This window comes from Coffea eugenioides, chromosome 11 (assembly GCF_003713205.1).
Source record: "Coffea eugenioides isolate CCC68of chromosome 11, Ceug_1.0, whole genome shotgun sequence".
NCBI classification, from domain to species: Eukaryota; Viridiplantae; Streptophyta; class Magnoliopsida; order Gentianales; family Rubiaceae; genus Coffea; species Coffea eugenioides.
The window spans coordinates 38,509,464-38,525,020 of NC_040045.1; the positions used below are offsets into that span (position 1 = coordinate 38,509,464).

The following is a 15,557-nucleotide window of genomic DNA, read 5'->3' on the forward strand; positions in this document are numbered from 1 at the left end:
TGTATACCGAGTTTAATTTATCAAGTGTTAAGAGATAATTAGAAGTTACCTAAATGGATTATCATTGGAGAGACAAAAGGATAGAGTTGCATTAAATAAGGGTGACAAGTGTCACCTTGTGATTAATTCTTGACTTTGACATCTTACTTACCTTTACTAATTAACCAAAAATTGACCAAAAAATCATCTTATTTCTCCCTCTCTTGGCCGACTTTCTTGGAGGAAAAAGAAGAGAAAACTTCCAACTTCTTTCTTCAATTTCTTGCCTTGATCTCACAAACCAACCGTTAAAACTTTGATTTGCTCCATAAAAACCTTTCCCTTGGTAGGATTAAGGTGAGTGATGAAGTGGTTTGAGGAGCAAAGGTGCTAAGTTGCTTCCTTTCTTGAGTTTACAAGGTGAGTGGTTAAGGAATCTTTCCTTTGATCTTGATAATGTTCAATTAGTGATTGATAGTAGTTGAATAAGTGATTTTGTGGAAGAATTCTTGACTTTTGGTAGAGATTGGTGAATTTTATATTTATTCTTGATTTTTTCTGTTTTTATATGTTCAGTATGGTGTGGCTATGGATGATGGCTCGGGATAGTCTAGAATGAAGTCATAGTGCGTAAATTGTAGTTAATTGCGGAAAATGTTTGCCAGATTAGGGTTTTAATTTCCCCTGCTCTGCCCGGTACTACTTCTCCTAGTTAGAGGCCAAATTGGCCTTAGTGTAAAACATGAAAGTTGTAGAGAATGATGTTTTATAGTTGCCTGCAAAATTTCAACCCAATCGGAGCAACATAACCTGTGAAAAGACCAAAATACCCTGCTGCCCTGTTTCTGTCCGAAACTGATAATCAGCTTCTGTAATTGGTTAGTTTGACCGAGAATACTACTGATTTGGTTGTCGATGTCTTCTTAAGAATTATAGCCTTGTATCTTAGCTTTCAGATGGCTTTGAAATCACTGGAATTGGAGTCGTATGTGATGAGATATGATTGAATGAATCAGGACTGCTAGTTGAATTTCACAGTAAACTTCGAACTGAAAAATCTGGGATTGTTTTGGTAAATTTGACCTAGATACATTGTAAACTGGACTGAGTAACCTTCATCAAAGTTGTAACCCTCTGTCTTAGCTTCGAAGCGATATAAATTACACATCCATCCGATAATCGTAGCGCCGGTTGTGTCCAATACGCTAAACGACGTCAAAACTATTTTTGGGTTTTAGGGTTTAACTTTCATTTCCGGACTTTCCCTAACTTACTTTGGTACTTATACGTTCTAATGGAGCCTTATTTTAGTAGTATGTGGATTCGGTTTATGACTCGTATTCGAGTCTCATTGTGCTTGTTTGAATGTTTTAGGGCGTGACGGTGATTCAATACGCTCCTTGGGCGGAAGTGTATGAAATTTCATTTGCTTGCTTGGTGAGTGTACCACTCACTTGCTTGTTACTATGTGGCTTTGTTACACTTGAAATTGATGCCTTGAATGCTTATTTGCACCGTTGAAATTGGTTCAAGCGAGGGTGTACTTGATCACTCTCACCCTTTATGTCTTACATATGACTGTTTATTGTGTTACTTGAATGGTATATGAATATATTGGAATTGGTGTCGGTTGGACGAGTATCCAACAGTCATTACTGTTATCACTGAGTTCAACCCCATTGGTGTCAACTGAATTCAGCCAACAAGGGCTTGGTCGTGAAAATTGACGAGCCATGGGGACTGTTATATGGAATCTTGTAATATGAGACTCTCGATTCCGGTATATTCGAATATTGCCAATTTTCCACTGTTTGGAGTTCGAGTCCGGTAGGAGTATGTGAGGTGGATGAAAAATGGAGAAAATGGAGTCTACGGTATTGGTTATTTCTTTAAGCGTTGACGGAAGGTCAACGGGGTGAGATCAAGTACAGCAAGCAAGGATAAGGGCTCTTGAGAGCCGTCCGTATCCTTTTATTGAATTTAAATGTTTGGATTACTTGTTGAACGTTTGGATTGAGCAACTATGTGCATATGTGAATTTTACTGATCTGCATGAGTGTACCTCACTGGGCGTAAGGTCACTCCATTAAATTTTGTTTTCCTTACAGGGAACCACTTTTGGGGACTATGATATTTTGAAACACGAGTTGAGTTGGTTTTAATATATTTTTTAAAACTCCTCGATAGTTGGAAAAATCCTAAATGTATTTTGATCTAATTATCTTCCTTTTGTTTTGTAAATGACAAACGTATGTATATAACACTGTTTAACCCTGTTTATGTGTCCTATTTTGTTTGGAAATATTTTTTCGAGTTATATGACATGGCACCCACTATTCATCGACGGTTTTGGATTTTCATTTGGCTATTTTGGGATTTTGACTTGTCTGAACGCGTTTTTATTTCCCGGAACGTTTTAGATAGTGTTTAACTGCACCGTTAGTCCTGGCGAGAGTTGGGCAGGCAGTCCGCTAACCTCTTTGGTTCGCTTTAGGGGAATGTGGGGCTGTCACATCAAAAAACAGAAAAAATATACACATAAGTAAATCTATCATATTTGATTACTTCCTCATCTACATAACAAAAAAGAAGAAAGCATCAATTACTATTCTTTTAAGATTGCAACTCACACAACTATTGCATTTTAATCGTGCGCAAATTGTATGTGTAATATCGTAATATTTCGATTGATTAAAACTTTATATGAAGTGTCACTTGAATAAATCCTCATTCGCAGCAGTCAGAAAAAATTACACATCTCATTATATCGTATATGTATGATATATCAATGCAAAGAAAACATACTAATCGAACATCAATTAAGTGAAAAAAAACAAAGAAAAAGGCAAAAATTTGGTGAGGCCATCACTATTTTGATCTCATCTAATCAAATTTGAGCCTTTTTCTCCCATTTTTTTTTTCATTTTATTATGATCCAACCATAAAGCAAACTAGTTTTCCAAGTCAAAATGTCTGATTTCATTCTGAGTAACACCTTATCTTCTGTACCTAATTGAACGAAACATTAAACATGTGCCCTAATAACTTTTTAACCTAAGTAACACGAAATAAGTACAGCGTAAGTGGCTAATGCGTTATGTGGCATGCCATATGTGCCCACCGTCCATGAGCTATTAGCGGATACAGGAACTGAAATTACCGGTTCATTTCCACTTAATCTACAAATTGCAAGCATAGCATTCTACGTCATTTAATGGAAAAGACTTTGCATTCACAAATTTTAGATAAAACTGAAGTCTAAAACTGAAATCGAAAATCTGAATTTGTTAAATTATTGAATTGTTAAGTATTAAATCTGACACATTTTCACATTAAGTGATAAGAGAATAGTTCATCACACATTTTTTAGAGCAAATTTTGTTTAGAAAATTCAGCATCATTTAATTAATTTAATTGTTTTATTTTTTGGTTATCAAATGTGTCTGAACATTTTAAAATCAGATTTGAATCCATTAAATTTAAATGTTAAATTGAGTTATCAACCAGGATCTTAATCTTAAGAGTTAAGACAACCATTCTAACCACATTGGACGTATTAGATTAAGCTTTAACTTTGTCAACTCTTTTACATAAGGACTTTGTAAGCTCACTTGGCTGCTGATCATCTACCTTTTCTGTTTTCATTTAATAGTTTTTATTCAAAATCTAGCGCTCCAAAGTCCAACCATACATAGGAACACCACCTCTGTATAGTTAACTGTGAATGTGAAAAATGAAAAGTCAATATCAAGATAATTTTTTAAAAAAATTATGCATATGTACCTATCATCTAAATTATACTAAATTTACTATGTGAGTGTGTACATTGATAATTAGTATCGAAGTGCATTTACACACTCTTCCACGTTAATTATACATTTTACTTCTCTCAAATCTCAAATTCAGACTTCTCTTAACAAGGAATGGACATCCCTTGGTCAAACCCTTGCAAGAAAAGGAGAAAGAATAGGGGTAAAAAAGGAGGCTCGCAAATCATACTGGTCTTAAGTCTCTCCAGAAATCACTCCGTTGAATTCAACAAGCTTTTACTAAACTAAAGCTGAATTCAGGCCCCAATTGAGAGCTAAACAAAAAATGGAAATTGGGATCACATGCAATGCTGAATTTCAACTCCTCCCAACCCACTCAGAACTCAGAAGTCATCCCTCCACATAATAAAAACTCCATCCCCCACCACTGCCACTACGCTCCAACATCATCATCATCATCATCACATACACACAAAATATAGTACTGCAAACATTAATTTAATCAAATAATGGGTTGACTTTCAGTTAGTGGTATAATGATAGTGATCCCGTCATCAAACACTAGACTTGTCCTTATATGCTTCTTCTCTCTCTCTCTCTTCCTTTCCTGCTTGTTCTCAACTCTTTCAAAGTCTTAACCTTTCTTTTGTTTCAGTTCTGTCTGACCTTTTTTCCTCAGCTGAACTCAGGATAGAGAGGAAAATAGAATAGAAATGGAGGGCCTGCCCTCTGGCTATCGCCCCAACGTTGGAGTTTGTCTCATCAATGATGATAATTTGGTACTGTTTCTTTTTCTTTTTTACTGGTAAATTTTTCTAACTCTGATTGTTGAAAAATCCAGATGGGTGTTTTTCTGTTTAAGTGATTACGATTTTGTTTTTCCTTAATGGGGTTTTTCATGTTTCTGGTTGACTTGCTCTCTTTTTTCTGTTTCCATTGATTTTTGCTGGTAATGGAAAGGGAAGTGTAAAGGGTCACCAGTTTCTTGCTTTGCTTGATCAGTAGATGATGACGATGTTTTGTTGTGAATTTGACCCGGCAAAGAGTTTGTTTTAAGCTAATTAAGATAAGAATATTGATGATGGATTGGGGTGTTATATGGTAGTAGTACCTAGTTTACGAAAATTTTTTGACCTGGTACTGTTCATGAGAGTTTTGGCAAGGAAATTAGTGAAGGAAAAATTCTTGATTCCTGGATAACAGTTAGTATGTTCTTAAAAGTTTATTCCTTTTTGTGAATTATTTTTCCAGTCTTGTTAGCTGCTTTGCTCATATATGTTTCTCTGAACTGTAGTGGATAGATCTGTAGAAAGATCAAGATGCCATGGATTTGGCATTCAGAACAACTTTCATGCTCAGAACTTTGTTAATTCTTGTGATTGAACGTAGCTGAGGTGGAAAACAAGCAAAAAATGATTTCCTGTAGGCAGATGGAAAGTAGGTTCTTGTAATTGCTGAGGTTTTTCTAGTCTGAAATCTAGGTGTCTTTCAAAATTGACATGTAAAGTATGTAGGCATCTCTACTCATTGAGTTCTGTCATATTCTCCTCCTGAGCGAAGATATACTATGTACGGCTAGGTTGTCTAGTGCTAAAAATAAAGTTCCTTATAGAGTGTAGAAGCCACCCTTGTTCTGGATATCATTCTTACCATATCTACATGGAACGTAACAGGAATTCTACATGGAAAAGTTGCGCATCTACAAATAATATGTGCAGTGCTTACGGACCATCCAGTTTTTTGGGAGTTTATTCGTGATGTGGTAGCAGCTTTCTAGCCTATTGGATTCTTATTAGTGAATTTGAATCCATAGAAAAGAAAAGGAAAAAGATGTTCCATTTTTCCTTAGGTTGATATGGATTAGGGATAAAACGAAGTGCAGAAGTTTATGTATAAACACTCCTTATTCAATGGTCTTCCACTCAAAAAGTTTATGCATAAACACTTCTTTCACAAGACTCCTTTTCACCAGTATTAGAGTATTCCTCATCCTAGTATGATAGATCTGAGTGTACAGATTTTGAATCATGGATCTGATACTACTGGTTTGCAGGTATTTGTAGCTTCCAGATTAAATGTTCCAGGAGCTTGGCAAATGCCGCAGGTAATGCAATCTACTTTTCTTGCTTAATGCTATAGTTACAATGAAGTTATGACCAGGTTGCTGTTTGATTCTTTTTAATGACTGAAGGAAGAGTTCATTATCAGCTTTATCCTACATCTCTTTTTATCATTCCCTTGAATTTGTTTGTGTATTATATGCTCAACAATATATGGCAAGAGAAAGATTTCCACTAATTTTTTTTTCTAATGGATACATTCCCTACATGATCATTGTGTTTCATTGGGATTTAATCCATTGCATGAGGTGATGCAACTGCTTCAGCATCCTTATCTGAATCATGCCTGATTTATTACAATTAGGGGGGAATTGAAGATGGGGAGGATCCTAGGTCTGCAGCGACTAGAGAATTGCGAGAAGAAACTGGAATTGTCTCTGCTGAAATAATTGATGAGGTTTGTCTAAACTGAATCTCAACTATGCTTCAAGCCTCTTGCTTATAATGCAAACGGGTATGCTTTATGTTCCTCCTAAGTATCCTTAAATTTTAGGTATTCTAGCACTTATGTACATATATTCTTTTGTTTTTTAGGTTGATGTACGTATGTTCTGGAGAATGCTTTAGAAAATAGGTCTTAACATCTAAGAACCTTTTGACTTTCTGAAACATTGGAAACCTTTTAAACGTGATTCATCTGGTGTGCACAATCGTGACAAATAAGTTGGTGAAAATACTATAATTACGTAACTGCTGACAAAATTATGTAGCAGATTGATTTCAAATGGTGATTCCGGTTATGACTTGCACATTTTTCCATAAGAAATTGCTTTAGGAGAAATAATCTAATACTTCAGTGTATGTTCTAGTGTTTCAGGAGAAAATGGGAAACTTAGTAGTTTGCTAAATGTTGTTGTCCTTTATCAGGTTCCTCAATGGTTGACCTATGATTTTCCTCCTGCTGTTAAGGCAAAAGTGAATCGCCTTTGGGGAGGAGGAGAATGGCATGGTCAGGCACAAAAGTGGTGAGTAGTGTCTGTACATTTTCAGTATCCCTATTTGGTGTTTTTGAAGCCTATTGGAGTTTATAGATGAATGAAACGTGCAATTCATACATGTGTAGAAGATGTACCTTTGTATCTACTCCACAGTGTTGTCAAAGGTTAATTCCATCGTTATTGTTTTCTGGTGCTTTCAACTAATCCTTGTTTCTTGACTTCTGGTTCTTCCCCTTCTGCTGTCTCCTCCACTCTTTCTATAGTTCTAATCTTCCTTTAACTGGCTTCTCTACCCTTCATCAATTCCTCCTCAGCCAACATGTTACTTGTTCTTTCTCCCTAGTTCTCCCCCTTAGAGTTCCTACTTACGAATCAATTGCACGATAATTTAACTTTTGTTCTCAACAGGTTTCTCATGAGATTGACAAAAGATGAAAGTGAGATCAATTTAGCAAACGGTGAAGTTGAGCCAGAATTTGCTGATTGGAAATGGGCTAGACCTGAAGAAGTCATCGAACAGGTACTGTTCTCTATGCCTTCCCAGCTAAGGTTCTCAGTGCTTTTTGTCTTCATGGTAGCTTACCAGGGCAAGTTATAATGTGACTGATAACAGGCAGTGGACTACAAGAGGCCTACCTATGAGGAAGTTATGAGAACCTTCGGCCCCTACCTTAATGATAATGGAAAGGCTGCCAAATGCCAATCGACAAAGTGGTGAAAATAAGTGCAAATATGCAGTTTTTTCTTTCTTTCTCTGGCTGAGTTTGCAGTATTTAGATTCTAAAGAGCTCTCTGTAAATGAATATGGCAATCTGAAACCTTAGCTAGCTATCACGTTTTTATGGTATATGTTTCTTTAAGGTTTTAACGGGCTTGCATGATTTGTGCTGGAAGGGTACGCTGATGCATTGATGCTATAAAACGGGTAATGATCTTCTCCACAATTCTGGAATATAATGCAAGATTCTTTGATAAAATCTCCAACTTTTAACTCTGGTTAATGAGCAAGAGGGGAGCAATTAGCTGCACGATGAATGTTTAAATTTTGGATGTTTACAGTCTGGTCAACACACATTTTTCCAGGTTTATGTGTATTGCCCTTCTTGAACTTATTCATTTTTCCAAATTAACTTTTATAAAAATTAAGGGAAAAGTCATTCAGAGTCACTTACATTTCGTCAAATGAATTTTTCGTCATTCACTTTTAATATGTTAACTTTTCATCTATTACAAATTTATGTTAGTAGGATTTGATCCCAACATAAATTTTTGACCACTTTTTAGCGTGCAATCACCACGTGATCACATGCAATAACTTTTTATGCACAAAAAAGGTCAAATATCACTTTTTTAGGGAAAAGATGAATATAGTTAAGGTCAGATTCTACCATTTTAGGGATAAAAATGAATATGAATCGAATTATTTATTTAATTATAAATAGGATTTAACCTTTTAGCCTCCCAAAAAATAACCATATGTAGGTCACATGATGGATTCAGAGTAAAAAATGGTCGAAAATTTATTTTGCAATCAAATTTTACCGATTTAATTTTATAAAGGATATAAAATTACCATTTTAAAAGTGAAGAACGAAAAAATTCATTTGACGAAATATATTGCGCGTTTTAAACAATTTTCTCAAAATTAAGACCAGAGCTCGTTTAACTAGTAGTATCTGTTGGCACTAGTTAGCTACCAACCTGAATTTCTTCCTGAAGTTAATGAAATTGAAGATGTATCAGAATGTGATTCACAAAGAGGTTGCAGTCCCAAAGAAGAAAGTTAGCTTAATGCAAATAGAAAGCTGCGAGGGGCCAAAAGTAATAAGAGAGTTGATGAAATCTTCTAGTTTAGTAAATAGTTTACTGCATCAAGAGAAAACACACAGGATGAAAAGTAATTGCATTAAAATGGTGCAAGTAGTCTAGGATTTTGTCTACAGAGTGGAATACCCAATCAGATTAAGTTTCCACTCATAGTTTACCGTAAAAATATACCCTTTTGGCTGAAAATGTTGTAAAACGAATAAAATAAACTACTAAAATTGGGATTAGAATATTAGAGAAAGAAGTAAAGAGAATAAAGAAGCATTTTCTTATTATATTCAACTGATAAAAAGTTGTTACAAGAGAGAGGTTAGAATACCTCTATATATAGGTAATACAAGATAAAGGTACATGAATTCTATTAAACATTTATTCATGAATTTAGTGCTTCAAGTACATCAATTGAATAGTTTCATAAATGAACTAACGAATACCGAAGTACGCGCGAGCGTGTAAGTTCTTAATTTAATTATTCATTTTCTTTCTCTTAGGGGGCGTTTGGTAAAAGGGTATCGGATTCGGGGAATGGAATGAACCCCATAAATGGTGTTTGGTTTACTGGAATGGGAATTGAAATCTTGGAATGATTTCTAAAAATTTGGTGTTTCTCCATTCCCAAGTATTTTGGTGGGTTTTGTCCGATTCCCAAGTTTGATTCCAAGAAACAAATCCAATTACATATTATAATTATACAATGATATAATTAATATTAATATTTATTATATATTATAATATATACATATATATAATATATTATAATTATAATATTAGTACATTATATAAATATATATTATAATTATTTAGTTAAATATAATTATATTCATATAATATATATTATAAATTTATTAATATTATATAATAATATATTTATAATATATATGTATATTTATAAATGCATATTATATGTGCATATGATTATAATATACACATGTATATAATATTAATAAATTATATAATTATATTTATATTTATATTTATTATTTTAAATACAATAATATATAATAATTACTATATCTACTATTAAAATGCATTATACTTATATAAAATATGAGTACAATTAATATTTATATATTATATAATTATAATTATGTATTTATTTTATAGCGTTTGTATAATTATAATTAATTATATATATAATATTTAATTTAATTAGTTACAAACTTATAATAATGATGTTATTGTATTATATAATTATATATTATAATTATTTAGTTAAATATAATTATACTTATATAATATATATTATAAATTTATTAATATTATATAATATTATATTTATAATATATATGTATATTTATAAATGTATATTATATGTGCATATAATTATAATATATACATGTATGTAATATTAATAAGTTATATAATTATAATTATTATTATTTTAAATATAATAATATATAATAATAACTATATTTAATATGTAATATATATTATATTTATATAAAATATTATTATAATTAATATTTGTATATATTATATAATTATATATTTATATTATAACATTTGTATATTTATATTTAATTATATATATAATATTTAATTTAATTAGTTACAAACTTATAATAATAATATTATTATTTATATGTATTATATAATGTATATTAATTTATGTAATATAATTAATATTATCCATTATACTAATAATTATACATGTTTACTAATAGAAATTATTAATTAGTTAGACTAAATTTACTAATACATTTATACTAATATATTTAATTAGTGAAGATTTCTTATATCCCATTTACAAAGAGCCAATAACTATCATTTACGATGGGGTTTATAATATATTTATTATATTCCATTTCGAAAGAGTCGACGAATCAAACATCAACTATAGTAATGATACACATTCCAGGTGCTTGAACCAAACAAATGTATTGGAATGAATGACCTCATTCCAAACCCAAGATATCCGATTCTGAATCCGAATCCAATACCGATGTGCGAACCAAACGCCACCTTAGTTGTCATGTTAGGTGGATACTGGATACTTGAATTTTATCCATATTCATATCCAACTCCATCTAACCAATTCCCCTCATAATTTCTCTCTCTTTTAAAATTTAATCGTTTTTAATAAATTTAAATTATATTTAGTTATGATTTTCCTCTCTCTTCTAGCAAACTTTATTTTTATTTATAAATTCACTTAATTATTCTAGCTACGTGTATTAACCTTATTTAGTTTTGTTTTAATTGTAACTTCATTAAAGTTTTTGGAAACTAAATATCGGTTCTTGAAGAAAAAAAATATGTTTTTATATCTTTTGTATTTAATTGAATACAGACATATAGTTTTAGGTTTTTAATCATATAAAAATTTAATAATTGATTCAAAGATTAATATGGTATCTCAACGCCTTTTATATTAATTTGCTAAAATAAATATTCATGAATACGTACGAATATTATTTTTTTGAATTATTTATGTTTGCGTAAATTCACAGCTAATCATGTATTAAATGGAAATCGCGTTAATCCACGGATTAAAATACTTGTAAAAGGATCTAAGAGTTTCAAAACCGGGTTTTTTTTTTTTTTTTTTTAAATTTTTGGACGCTTGACTTGCCTAAGTTATGTTTGACCGACCAGACCTATTCCTGATCTTGCCCTTCGCCACCACCCCACTGCCCTTCCTCCTCACCGAATTCGCCTCCTGTCTCCTCAGAGACATGACAGTACAGACGCCGGCGGCTTCATCTATCTAAGGTAAGTTTGTTTCTCGCAAGTATAAATATGTTAATTGGCATGTGCTTTGCTCTTGGGAGATTGGCTGTGAAAGGGACGGCAAATTGATGTTTGACTGAACACTTCGATGTGTGGAATGATTTCACAGCAGCATAGGCCTACTGTTTGAAAGATAGTACCGGTAGTAGTTAAAAATGTGCATTAATATAAGAAGCAGAATAGTAATAATTGATGCTGCTATTTGGGAATCAAGTTTTGTATTAGTGTTTTTTCATATTTGGCATTCGTGTTCTAGATTAAGCTTCGCGTGTAAGAAGTAAGAACATGCCGGAGATTATATTCTGCAATAATTTATGACATATGGATCGTAAGAAAAAGAACTAAAATGTATATATTGGGCCTAGAAAATTTTTGAATAACTCAATGTATAGAAACTTAATATTTCAATGCCTAAATAAATACTGTGATATGTTTTCAACTAAGCAAAACTTAGTATACTTCAATTTGTTTTGCATTTTTTCTTTCAGATGATGTTGCCGCGTCAAGGTTTTAGATTGAAACAAGTTATTACAGTATTTCAACTTGAGGGAGTTGATGAATGTACATAAATAGGTGTACTTTTCATTTATATCTTTTCATTGTCTTAAGATTTTAAGATGTATTAGATTTCTATTTAGTTTAGTTTGATAGTTTGGATGGATTTGGAGGTTGTTATTCTTCATTTGTGAAGTTGTTGGTTGGATTGTATGTGTTTTGAGTTTTCAAAGTTGGTTTTACTTTGTGCGTATGATATGTGGGAAATGTGTAGGAAGAAGGAAAACACCAACGTGTATGTACTTTTTGTGGTATTTCAGGTTTTATATATATATATATATTTAATATGTATTTATGACATCATGATGATGTCACCCAGTTCTTAACCGTTCCAACCCCGATCGAACCCTGAAATTCATCTCTTGTTAGCTCTATTCTGTGCTTTCTCCCCCCCCCCCTTCCCCCCTTTTCTGGGTTTAATTGTGTACTGTAAGTTAGGATTTCAGGAGATTAGATTCTTGAGTTTCACCAGAATAGAATTTTGGACTACAGCGGAATAAGATTTACTTAATGGGAACTGTAATTTCTACAAACTTAATTAATTTTGACGAAAATGTTACTTATGAAAAATTGATGATTTACTCTCCCTAAATTGATAGATTTGTTTGAAATTTCTTGTTTACAGGAATTAATTGTTGTGACTTGTGAGAGAGTTGCGAAGGATAGGAATAGGTATTTTGAATACGAATGGGTGCGGAAGAAGAGGGGACTGTGGAGGTTAGGAAGAAAGACAAGAAGGAGTCTAAGAAAGGGAAGAAGAATGAGGTTGCTGATATCCATATTTGCAAGGGTGATGGTGGAGGCAAAGATTCGGGTAAAAGTGCTGAAAAAGACATGAAAAAGTCTAAGAAAGGGAAGAAAAATGAGGTTAGGGATAACGAAATTTATGAGGGTAATGGTGGAGGTAAAGATAAGGTAATTGAGAGTTGTAAAAGTGCTGATAAAGAATGTGGCAAAGGTGGAAATTTTGAGAAGAAGAAAAAAGAGGAGGAGAAATATGAAGTTAGTGAAAGCAGTAATGAAGGTAATGGTAGGAGGGAGAGAGGAAATGATACGAAGAAAGATTTTGAGCATAGTAGGGGAAGGAACGATGGTGTGGATGTACTGAAGAAGGTCGAAAAGAAGAAGAGAAAGAGAGAGAAGGATAAGAGAATTGGCTCTGACGACCAATTGAAACAGGAAGAACTTGAGGATGCTAAGCATGGAAGTCAGTTGAGCATGAATGGGACATGCTCTGAAGCAATACGAGGGGCTAGAGAGGGGGATGGTGTGGTGAAGGTTGAAAAGAAGAAAAAGAAGAAATTAATTAGTGTTCATTCTGGTGGTTTGCAGCAGGGAAACACTAGTTCGAACGAAACTGAAGCTCAGGAGAACAAGGATCAAAGTGGAGAAGAAGCTAAACTTGAAGCAATTGATGAAGACTGTGAAACGGAAAACGTTGAGGAGCAAAAGAAGAAGAAGAAGAAGAAGAAGAAGAAGAGAGAGAAAATGAAAGAAAATGATGTTGCAGGTGCTAGTGGGCTAGGTATTCTGGCTGAAGAGTCCATGAATGACAATGCTAATTCAACCTTGAATGAGAAATCTGACAAAGATTTGCAAAATGGAGGTAAAAGGAAGAGGGAAAAGGCCAAATCAGTGAAAAATGGTTCCAAAGATCCTAAAGCTGAGAAAAGCAAGAAAAAAGTAAGGTTTTCAGGCACTACGGAGGTTTTTCCTCCATCTGATGATAACTTAGTTCGGGGTAAACGTTTCTCTAGCGAAGAGGATGAGATCGTGAAACAGGCTGTCTTTGACTATATAGAGGCACATTGTTTAGGTGAAGAAGGTTTGAACATGGTCTTGAACTGCAGGTCACACCCTGAAGTTAAGAATTGCTGGAAGGAAATAACAACTTGCTTACCACATCGGCCTCATAGTGCCATCTATTATCGTGCTCAGGTTCTGTTTCGAAGGGATAAAAAGCGTAAATGGACTGAAGAAGAGATTGAAATGCTCCGTGAGTCCCACAAGATGCGCGGGAACCAATGGAAGGAATTGGCTGACGAACTTGGCAAACATAGGTTTCATGTAAAGGACACTTGGCGCAGAATAAGACATGAAAATATGAGAAAAGGACGTTGGTCTCAGGAGGAGTACCAGATTCTATTTGATTTAGTGAACACAGATCTGAGAATGAAGTATTGTGAAGAGAAGAAATCCAAGCATGGCATGTTACGAGATAATATTCCTTGGGCTGCAATTAGTGATAAATTGTCCACACGACCTGAAGCTAACTGCTGTCTAAAATGGTACAACCAGTTAACATCATCTATGGTGACTGAAGGTTTATGGGCTGATGCTGATGATTATCGCCTAATTGATGCACTTTTTCAGTTGGATGCCAGCTGCACTGAAGATGTGGATTGGGACAATCTTCTTGAGCACAGGTCTGGAGATGTGTGTCGAAAACGTTGGAGGCAAATGGTTCTTCACATTGGCGACTGTCGAAGCAATTCATTTGCTGATCAAGTTGAAGTACTGGCAAAGCGATATTGTCCAGATCTACTCGAAGCTAGGGAGATCTGGGATAGCAAGCCTATTGTCCCATAGCCTGCTTATTACTTTTCATGTGATACAGCTGTTGTAATCCATGAATACCGAGTAATTTTGATGGTTGGGAATTGATATGTTGTATGTATGAGCTTAGCGGAGCAGCAGTTGTGAATTTGCATATGTCGAATTGAAAATTTTCAGCTGAAATTTTGCGAGCATCCATTCTGGTGCAATCCTTGGTTTCTCATTCAGTTATTCTCTTCTTTTTCAGTTTACATTTTTGCACTTCCGTATCCTGTAACTGTGCTAAAAAGTGTAAACCATCAGGCCAAAGCTAAAACAGTTTTGCTTAGTTGCAGAAAACCCCACCTAGAATAAATTAACTAAGTTTCGTGCGTGAAATCTCATCATACAACTCTTTTTTAATGCTAATTTTTAGTCAAATGGGTAATTGCTACAAGTACATTCAATCTTACATGATATTTTGGCAGTAAAAGCTACTCACCATAAGGTATAAAGAAATGATGCAAAAATCCAGCCAGAGATTTTATGCTTCTTTGAGGTTTCGATGTCGAGTGCTCAACTAATATCTCGTTCTCCATGATTTTGTTGTTAATTCTTATTCCAGTGACATTTATTACAATATTAGTGCTGTATTGTCTTCTAAAATCTTAACCAACATTATTCCAGGATCCCATACAAGTCCTCCAATTATTAAACTTGCGTCTGAAAAAGGGAAAAAATTCCAAGATATATTGTACTGCATAACTAATAGAGTTATAGGGTCGGGTTTGTTTGGCTAGCCAATTTTTTTCCCAAAAAAAAATTGTTGGCATTGTAAATACACATTTTTTAATTACTCTTTTTTTTTTTTAATCTTTCTAACTATCTTTTTAATCTTAAATATATCACATTATAAAAAAATACTACAATAATTATTCTTTTTTTAAAAAATAATCTCCTATCTATATATTCATTAACTATTTTTCAGGGATCTGTTTCAAATATAATCCTTATTTGATCAAATGATATAATATAAAACTAGTCCTCCTGGCCCTCTCGGAAAATCCAAAGTCTCTTTACATGGTATTAGTTTCTTGTACTTC

At 33.4% G+C, this 15,557-nt stretch overlaps 2 protein-coding genes across 2 annotated transcripts; both read left to right on the plus strand.

Moving 5' to 3' along the window:
* Window positions 1-4,211: 4,211 nt before the first annotated feature.
* LOC113753472 (nudix hydrolase 25-like) lies at window positions 4,212-7,675 on the plus strand. The gene is made up of 6 exons (XM_027297632.1): window positions 4,212-4,528; window positions 5,803-5,853; window positions 6,174-6,266; window positions 6,737-6,834; window positions 7,216-7,327; window positions 7,421-7,675. The coding sequence occupies exons 1-6, from the start codon at window positions 4,463-4,465 to the stop codon at window positions 7,523-7,525; spliced, it is 525 nt and encodes a 174-aa protein (XP_027153433.1). The 5' UTR covers window positions 4,212-4,462; the 3' UTR covers window positions 7,526-7,675.
* A 3,576-nt stretch (window positions 7,676-11,251) lies between these two features.
* Window positions 11,252-14,706, plus strand: LOC113753458 (RNA polymerase I termination factor-like). Its single transcript, XM_027297612.1, has 2 exons — window positions 11,252-11,346; window positions 12,545-14,706. Exon 2 carries the CDS (start codon window positions 12,607-12,609, stop codon window positions 14,506-14,508), a length of 1,902 nt encoding a protein of 633 aa, XP_027153413.1. The 5' UTR covers window positions 11,252-11,346; window positions 12,545-12,606; the 3' UTR covers window positions 14,509-14,706.
* The last annotated feature ends 851 nt before the right edge of the window (window positions 14,707-15,557 follow it).

What these genes read in the sequence shown, in the direction of transcription:
- LOC113753472 (XM_027297632.1), top strand. Translation starts at nt 4,463, where the DNA reads ATGGAGGGCCTGCCCTCTGGCTATCGCCCCAACGTTGGAGTTTGTCTC. An exon ending in TCATCAATGATGATAATTTG is followed by an intron (nt 4,529 to 5,802) that starts GTACTGTTTCTT and finishes ACTGGTTTGCAG; the next exon opens with GTATTTGTAGCTTCCAGATT. An exon ending in CTGCTGAAATAATTGATGAG is followed by an intron (nt 6,267 to 6,736) that starts GTTTGTCTAAAC and finishes GTCCTTTATCAG; the next exon opens with GTTCCTCAATGGTTGACCTA.
- LOC113753458 (XM_027297612.1), top strand. Translation starts at nt 12,607, where the DNA reads ATGGGTGCGGAAGAAGAGGGGACTGTGGAGGTTAGGAAGAAAGACAAG.